Source organism: Apium graveolens, chromosome 9 (genome assembly GCF_009905375.1).
Source record: "Apium graveolens cultivar Ventura chromosome 9, ASM990537v1, whole genome shotgun sequence".
NCBI classification, from domain to species: domain Eukaryota; kingdom Viridiplantae; phylum Streptophyta; class Magnoliopsida; order Apiales; family Apiaceae; genus Apium; species Apium graveolens.
Genome location: NC_133655.1, coordinates 35,180,221 through 35,189,004, shown reverse-complemented (window position 1 = coordinate 35,189,004; position 8,784 = coordinate 35,180,221). Strand labels below are relative to the sequence as shown.

The 8,784-nt window shown below is 36.1% G+C and overlaps 1 protein-coding gene across 1 annotated transcript; it reads left to right on the top strand.

Annotated features, from left to right (window-relative positions):
* The first annotated feature begins 891 nt into the window (after positions 1-891).
* Positions 892-2,680, top strand: LOC141684050 (putative methyltransferase TCM_000336). Its single transcript, XM_074488881.1, has 4 exons — positions 892-1,081; positions 1,180-1,608; positions 1,756-2,028; positions 2,133-2,680. The coding sequence occupies exons 1-4, from the start codon at positions 1,007-1,009 to the stop codon at positions 2,463-2,465; spliced, it is 1,110 nt and encodes a 369-aa protein (XP_074344982.1). The 5' UTR covers positions 892-1,006; the 3' UTR covers positions 2,466-2,680.
* The last annotated feature ends 6,104 nt before the right edge of the window (positions 2,681-8,784 follow it).

Genomic DNA, 8,784 nt, shown 5'->3' with positions numbered 1-8,784 from the left:
TGTATACATTATATTAGGTAATCCCTTATTGGAGTCATGATGGTGGTACAACAAATATGGATCCAAGTCATCTGGAGGAACACATACAAGCCTTCTATCCTCCTATTTTAGAAATCAAAGAGAATAAAAATTATTAATGAGATGTTTTAAGTTGGAAAGTTATTGAACATGTTCTTTTTTATTTGATCTAATTTGGGTATTTCATTATGAACACAAGTATGTTATGGTTTTTTTTATTGAGACTTATTGTTGATTTCTATTGAAACATATAATTTTACAAGTCGGTTGTTCATTATGTTATAGTGTTTTGATTACTTTTTATCAATCTTATTTGTTGTAATGTTTTATAATGAAATTATTTTTTTTAAAACTTAATATAAAAAGTTAAACATTTAATTGAAAAGAAACTATACTAGCATTAAAATACAAAAATAAATACATACTATAAGAAAATATATAAAACATAAAGATGTAATTTTTTTTAAATAATAAAAAGTAAATGCATAGTAATAACCGGTACAATTAAATAATAAAAATTTTGTAAGTACACCACAAAAACACAATTTTTAGATAAACAAATGAAAATAAGTTGAGGGTGTACACTAGAGAACCATAATCATAGTGGCGACAAATGTATTTAATATAGTGTTGTACAAAAATTCTATACATGTAGCATTACTCAAACTATCTTTCTAATGTGTGCCCAAGGGCACACAATAACAACTAAATTTTATGAGTTTGGTCCATCAATATTTATGATTAGAGGAGCTTATTGTGTGCCCTTGGGCACACATTAGAAAACTCGTTACTCAAATGTTTTTCCCTAAAATAATCAAATTTCACTGATATATTTTACTTCTAGGTTATTATGATGATAAAAGAATAGGGGAAAAGCAAAATCTTATAACCTGGAAGAAAGAATCACAGCATTGCATAATCATCATCCTCCTATAAAAGGACTTGCAATGCCATAAATATTAAAACAAAGTACACTTATTGTTAAATCATGGATGTAGAGAAAGTTTTCCACATGACTGGAGGAGTTGGAGATACTAGCTATGCCAGAAATTCTTCATTGCAGGTTCAACTCTTATGTTCTAAATTTTCATATACTATCATGTAAAATCTGTTAATAATTATTTAACGTTTTGGCCTCGTATCAATTGTGCTGAAATGCAGAAAAAGGGATCTGATATGGTGAAGCATATAACAACAGAAGCGATTCAGGAAGTGTATGTGAAAACAGCTCCAAAGAGCATTGGCATAGCTGACTTAGGGTGTTCCTCAGGACAGAACACATTATCATCAATAAAAACTCTGGTTGATGCTGTTGGACAAACATGCCAAAAACTTTCGATCTATCCACCACCCGAGTTTCGGATTTACCTTAATGACCTCCCTACAAATGATTTCAATGCAATCTTTAAGAGCTTGCCAGATTTCTACAAAGAATTGAAAGAACACAAGCAGTATGGAACTACTGGTACAAGTAACTGTTCACCAGCTATTTACATAGCTGCTTATCCAGGCACATTTTACGGAAGACTTTTTCCAGACAAGTGCTTGCATTTTGTTTATTCCTCCTACAGCTTGCACTGGCTTTCCAGAGTAAGTTTCATTATGCACATGGCATAACCTAATCATTTGCTTTTCTTTTTTTCCCCTTCTTTTCATACTTCTTGGGACACCAGTAAATGTACATTTATTTTACTTTAACATATGCACTACGAAATTTATTGTGCATCTTATAAACAGGTACCAGCTGCGATATATAACAAAGAAGGTGAATCAGTAAACAAAGGCTGCATTTACATATCTGAATCAAGCCCGCCCGAGGTATCTCAAGCATACCATAGACAGTTCCAAGAGGACTTTAATTTGTTTCTCCGATCACGATCAGGAGAGCTTGTTTCTGGAGGATGTGCTGTGCTTATTTTGTTAGGTCGAAGTGGCTCAAATCATGTGGATAGAGGGAATTCCTTTTTATGGAAAATACTTTCTAGATCATTTAAAATTTTGATTTCAAAGGTAAATAACTAACTCGTTGATGGTATTTTCTTACAAGAAATATGATTTTACAAGGATTTGTAGATCAAGTATTGATTATCATTAAGAATGCTAATGTTATGCAGGGACAAGTCGAGGAGAAGAAGCTTGATGAGTACGATGTACACTTTTATGCTGCTTCAGAAGATGAAATAAGAGTTGAAGTGCGTAAAGAGGGTTCATTTGTAGTGGACCGCTTGGAAATGTTTGAAATGGAGAAGAAAGCCGAGGGGGAGATGAGCTATGGCACAGCAGTGGCAATGGCGGTTAGGGCTATACAGGAATCGATGATTAGCCACCATTTCGGTGAAGAGATCCTTGACAGTTTGTTTGACGTGTTTGGGAAATTGGTGGATGAAGAATTGGATTTGCAAGAAATTAGTCCCATCTCTTTTGTTGTTGCTCTGAAGAAATTATAGATGTTAATTTGATCATATCATTCTATGATTTATTGCTCTGTATCTTTTTCTAGTCCACAAGTTTCTTTATGTAATACTTGGGCAGCCAGATGAATGTACTTCTCGCAGACACAACACAATGTAACAATTAAAATGTGACTGGGTACTTTCGGGTATATTGGTTGTAATCGGTGTCGTCTTTCTTGAAATACCCAAGATAAAACTATGCATCTCTCTATAGACTGCATGTGGAACCAAGTGTCAATAAACAAGCTCTTATTCTAAGAAGAAGTTTTGTAAAAATTATTACAAGTTCACAACTGGAAAAAGCCCACAGGCGATATCCTAGCTACCGGTCAGCAGTCACTGGTCAGGTTCTGATATTAGAACGAACACCCTTATCATGTGACCTCTCCCTCAGAATAGGCTATGAAATGATGAAGCCAGAAAAGCCGATTCCCAAAAAACACGAATTATTCTGAATGATCAGGATTCAGGAATAAGTGAGCTTCCCCAAGGTAGAATTGGAAGAATGCCTAAACAGCCCAAACGCTGAAAGTGAAGGAAACAACAAAACTTTGAAAAAGGATTTACATGCAAGTCAAGGAACCGAAACACGTTTACAACAGCAGATGTCACACTTTCGATAATTTCACACAAATTGTATGAATATTTCTCTATGCACAAAAATTCATTACCACTCTCATTCAACACATTCTCTCCACGATTCTCTCTGCACGTCAAATTGACCCCAATATATGTTCTCCAGCCAACACTTTGCAAGGTGTGGGAGTCAACATCCAGTTAACTTCACATACACCAGGAGAGCACCTGTTAATAAACAGAAAAATATGAAGGGGTAAAAGGGTCTTTATCTTAAGAGAAGGTTACAAGGGTAAATTAGAAGGGAAGTGAATTAATAAGGAATAAAAGGAAGGAGTGGGGTATAGAAGGGGTTAAGAGAATAGAGTCGATTGTGATCGCTAGGAGAGACCTTAACCTCTCCAAAGTTAAGGGTTCCTTTGTGTGTTCATTTCAGAATCTGTAATCTATATTCTCATTATTATTCTCATTATTATTATTATTATTGTGAAGTGAATCAGCAGCTTGTCCATTCTCTTGTGCTAGTACTGGTGGGCTATAGTTGGGTTATAGCAAAGTGGTATTAGGGCAGTAGCAATTCGTGACTAGGCGACGATGGGAGCACCACCAACTAATCAATTTCGTATCGAGGTGTTAGAACGGGGGTTGGGAGAACTCAGATCAACGATGCTAGAACAAATCTCAGTGTCAGTACAGGAAGCTACCCATGATTTGCAGAAAACCCTAATCGAGCAATTGACAAAAACATTAGAGCAAACCGGTCAGCGATTGGAAGATAGAGTAGCTCGGTCGATGAAAAAACATGAGGGGTTTATGAATTTGATGAAGGGGGAACAAGATAAATTCCAAGAAGAGATTCGATCCACAATGACAATGATGAAGTTGTCGGATATGACTAAGGCTAATTCTGGGTATAAATCAGGCAAGGAACGATCTGTGATGTTCAGCGATGATTAGATGAACCCGAGGGGTCTGGTACCGGGTCGGGTCGTGGTAGAAATTTGGGGTCGGGTAGGGTTTATAGAGATCCAGGAGGGTAATTTTCAGCAGCAGGCGGGGGATTCAGTTGGAAGTTTAAGAAGCTTGATTTACCTAATTTTGACGGAAATAACCCGGATGGTTGGATGTTGAAAGTAAAATAATTTTTTTATTTCTATAAGCTGACCGAGGAAGAACAATTAGAAGCTGCTATCGTTACTCTGGACGGGGATGCTCTATTATGGTATCAGTGGGAACATGGAAGGGGACCAATAAACGGATGATCTGAGATGAAATATATATATTATTATAACAGTTTCGTCCGACGGCTGCAGGAAGTTTACATGAACAATGGTTAAACCACCAACAAGTAGCAGGAGTTGTAGAGTACAGACGAGGGTTATTGAATTAATGGCACCACTGATAGGGGTACCGGAGGAAATAGCAAAGGGCTAATATATCAATGGGTTGAAGGCGAAAATTAAGGCAGAGCTGAGATTATTGGGACCTCGTAGCTTGGATCAAGCTACAGATTTATCATTAAAAATAGAGGAAAAGTTAAAAGTTGGCTGTGAAAATAAATTTAAAGCTCAAGAAAGTGGAACGAGTTCGGGGTTTAAAGGTACGTATAGTTCTTACTCTTCAGATCCATATTCTTCCGACACTGGTACATCGGAGTATCATCTATGGGTGGCTCATCAAATGCATCACGTGCACCTTCAATGTTATCTCATAACTCTACATCAATGTGGACCAGCTCGAGAAATTCGAGTCCATTACGAATAGCCAAACTTGTAGGGGAAGTTCGTCGATTGAGTGACGAGTGGAAAAATCGGAGGGAAAAGGGGATTTGTTTTAAGTGTGATGAAAAATGGCATGTTGGACACCGCTGTAAAAAAAAGAATTAAGCGTCTTATTATCACAATGTGAGGAGGAAGAGGAGGAAAGTCCAGTCACGAGTCCTATAGAGGAAAAAGGACTGCGTTTATCTGAAGGGCCGGGGAAACCAGAAATTTTGCTAAATTCGGTGATGGGACTTACCAGCCCAAAAACAATTAAAATGGTGGGCACGATAAAGAGTCCACAAGTGGTGGTTATGCTGAATCTCGGCGCCACCCACAATTTCATTTCTGTTGAGGCAGTAAACAAGTTAGGATTGCCAGTTTCTTCTACTAAAGCTTTTGGAGTATCATTGGGTACCGGTGAATCTGTTCAAGGTGAAGGGGAGTGTTAGCAGGTTAGAGTGTGGATACATAGCATTGAAGTAGTGGAAGACTTTCTACCGTTGCATCTGGGGAACTCAGATTTGATATTAGGCATTCAGTGGCTCGAAAATTTAGGAACTATGAGTACCGATTAGAAGACTCAGACCCTGAAATTTCAACTACGAGGAGAAACATTGATATTGAAAGGGGATTGTTGTGCAAGACATGCCTGTACTATAACAAGACTAAGTCAAATTGACAGTCCTAATTGAGTTGTATGTTAATCTAAGTTTACATTTTGTATTGTATCACTTAAGTCTGTAAAAGTGTAAATATATTATATTGGGGTATTTTTCTGTAAACAGTCTCAAGCCTAAGAATAAATTCTGGAAAAAGATCATGAGGATCATGCCTCAGAGACAATGTGAAGAAGCTTGGAGTTGAATAAATCTGTTTTGGGAAAAACATTCTAAGTCAAGAAATCTACAAGTCACATATTAAGTCATATAGAGAAGTCATTCGAGAACTCCAGAATGACTTATCGAGAAGTCAAGAAAAGCTTATAAAGAAGTCAAGAAAAGCTTATAGAGAAGTCTCAGAGATATCGACAAGCCAAATTGAAGACATGAAGATTGGAGATATCGACAAGTCATTTCTTCACTATAGAACTCTGAGATATCGATAAGTCAAAATATCACTAAAGAAATCTGAAATATCGATAAGTCAAAATATCACTAGAGATCTCTGAGATATCGACAAGTCATTTCTCCACTAGAGAACTCAGAGATATCGATAAGCCAAAATGAAGTCATGAAGATTGAAGACCTCGACAAGCCTAATTCTTTTATAGAGAACTCGAAAACTTCGATAAGTCAAAACAACTATAGAGTAATAAGAGATCCCGATAAGCCATTAAACTTATCGAAATGTCGAGTTCTCTATATAACAAACTGGAGATCTCGATATAAAACTCAAGTACAGAATGCAGATCAGTTAAATATCCAAGAATATCAATCAACAAACAAATCAATCACTGATTTGAAAATTCTACAAAAAGTAGCTTGAAGAGTACATGATCAAAGGCCAACATTAACTGAAAAAGCAAAGTCACAGACATGCACGATTTGCAAATATATACTAAGCCAGGATTAGAAAGTTTTAGTTAACTTAAAGTAGGGTTTAGTAATGCTATTGCATCTTGTGTAAAACCTGTGTTTACTGTTCTATAAAGTAAACACTAGATGTTTTGTTTTAGTTGTACCAAAATAGATATAGAAAATTTTGTAACTCTCAAGAGAGAAGTTGAGTTCTTTATCAACAAAGAACCCAGAAATACTTGATTTTAATATAAAATTAAGTGAGTTTTGAAAGATAATGTGTTCATGTGCATGTTCCATTATTCCAGTTAAACATATTATCTCTACAGTTAAATTACTTTGTTCACCATCCACAACAGTTTAAAAAGCTTAAAAATAATCTAAAACACATTCACCCCTTTGTGTTGTATTCATTACCTAACAAGTGATATCAGAGCAAAATCTGAAAACAAACAGATTAAAGATCTTGGAAAAATGAAGACACAGAAGCTTAGCAGTATCAAAATCCCTACCTTTAACAAATCTAACTACACACTATGGAAAAAGAAAATAATGATGTTCATCAGGATGGCCAATCCATTATACATTCAGATCTTCAATAATGGGCCTTTCGCCCCAATGGTAAGCGTTGAGAAATCTATAGATGGAGACATGGTCATTCTGGCACATTATACTCCTAAAGATCTTTCAGAATATATTGAACCTGAAAAAGAAAAAGTTTCTCTAGATAGTGGCTTGCAGCTGATCTTGATAGAGTCACTCGACAATGTAATGTACAATGACATTGTCAACTGTGACACAACCAAACAGATCTGGGAGAAAATAGAGATCTTATGTGAAGGAACAGAGGAAGTTAGGTCAAACCAAAAGAGGATTATGGTTTCTCAGTATGAGGGGTTTATGGCTAAACCAAAAGAAGGAATCACTGAAGTTTTTGAAAGGTTCAATAAATTGATAAATGACTTGTAGCTACATGATAAATACTATAAAGCTGAGGAGGTTAACCTAAAGTTCCTTCGAGCTCTTCCTGACCATCTTGAACAGAAAATATCAGCTACTAGAGAAGGAAGAGATTTAAGCAGAATGACTTTGGAAGTTCTATATGGAATCTTGAAAACTTATAAACTTGAAATATTGCAAAGGAAGTCATTGAAAGCACACCATAGTCATGTTGTTGATGGTTCAAGTGCTTTGATTGTGAATGACAAAGAAGAAAGTGAAGATGAGCAAGATGATCAAGTTCCAGTTTTTCAAGCTGTGGAACAAAAGAACAAATGACCTCAGAAGTAAGTTATGTTGGAGCTGGAGGAAGATGAATATTACACCCTGGATGAGAGAGATGAATTGGATCAATCCATGGCTTACTTGTCTAGAAAATGTTCTAACATAAGAGTCAAGAAGCCAAGATTTTTCAAAAGCAAAGGACAATCTTCCAACAGCAACAACTGGAAACCAAAAGCTCAGTATAATTCAGCTAGCAAAGGTGGCTACAAAACAGGATCTGTGGACAGATCATAGATAAGGTGCTTCAATTGTGATGAGTTGGGTCACTTTCCTACTGAATGCAGAAAGCTTAAAAAGGTGAAGAAGGATAAATCTTACTTGGAACTGGAAGCAAAGTATGAAGCAGTCTGGAAAAGCTTATATTCCAGAAGGAAAGAGTTGGGATGATACTGATGTTGATGATGAGGATGAAAAAGTTGGAAACTATGCACTTATGGATTTTGAGCATGGAGAAGCTAACACTTCAAAATCAAAGGTACCAAATCTAACCACTATTGATTTGAATGCTAGTCAATATAAGGAGACTGTGGAAAAGATAAGTGTGGAGATGTTTCATATACACACTAGCTTAGTAGCAGCTACTGAGGAAGTCAGTAGGCTAATAAAAGCTAATGAGAAGCTTGAGAGTGAGAAGTAAAAGATGGATCTACTTCTTGTGGAGCTTGAGTCAGTCAAGCAAGAAAATGAATATCTAAAAAACAAGCTGAAGTGGCAAGTGAGATTGAAGCTGTGTTAAGAGAAAAGATTGAGAAGAATGAGGTAAAAATGAAATCATTCAGCATCTGAGTTGGTTATTTAGTACCATGAGAAGAATAAGTAATGTGATAACATAGCTATTGGTCTTGATTATGATGTTTTGAATAGCAACAAGAAAGCGGTAGGTGATAAAGGAAAAACAACAGAAAATGAAGATGTTCCAGCTATGTTGAGAAAGGTTGGTTCACCTATGTTCAAAGCATGTGAAGTAGATTTCAGTGAAGAAGATTTGATCATAAAGCAAGAAATTGCCGATGAAGACAATGAGAAGAAAAATGCAGAAACAACTCCAACTTCCAAAGCTGAAAAGAAGCCCATGGTCAACCAAGATTCCAAGACACCTGTCAAGGAAATAAAAACTGAAGATGCAAGAAAGAAGAAGAACATAAATGGAAAGATTGGGATAAATAAGAGCAA

What these genes read in the sequence shown, in the direction of transcription:
- LOC141684050 (XM_074488881.1), top strand. Translation starts at nt 1,007, where the DNA reads ATGGATGTAGAGAAAGTTTTCCACATGACTGGAGGAGTTGGAGATACT. An exon ending in CCAGAAATTCTTCATTGCAG is followed by an intron (nt 1,082 to 1,179) that starts GTTCAACTCTTA and finishes GCTGAAATGCAG; the next exon opens with AAAAAGGGATCTGATATGGT. An exon ending in TTAAAATTTTGATTTCAAAG is followed by an intron (nt 2,029 to 2,132) that starts GTAAATAACTAA and finishes AATGTTATGCAG; the next exon opens with GGACAAGTCGAGGAGAAGAA.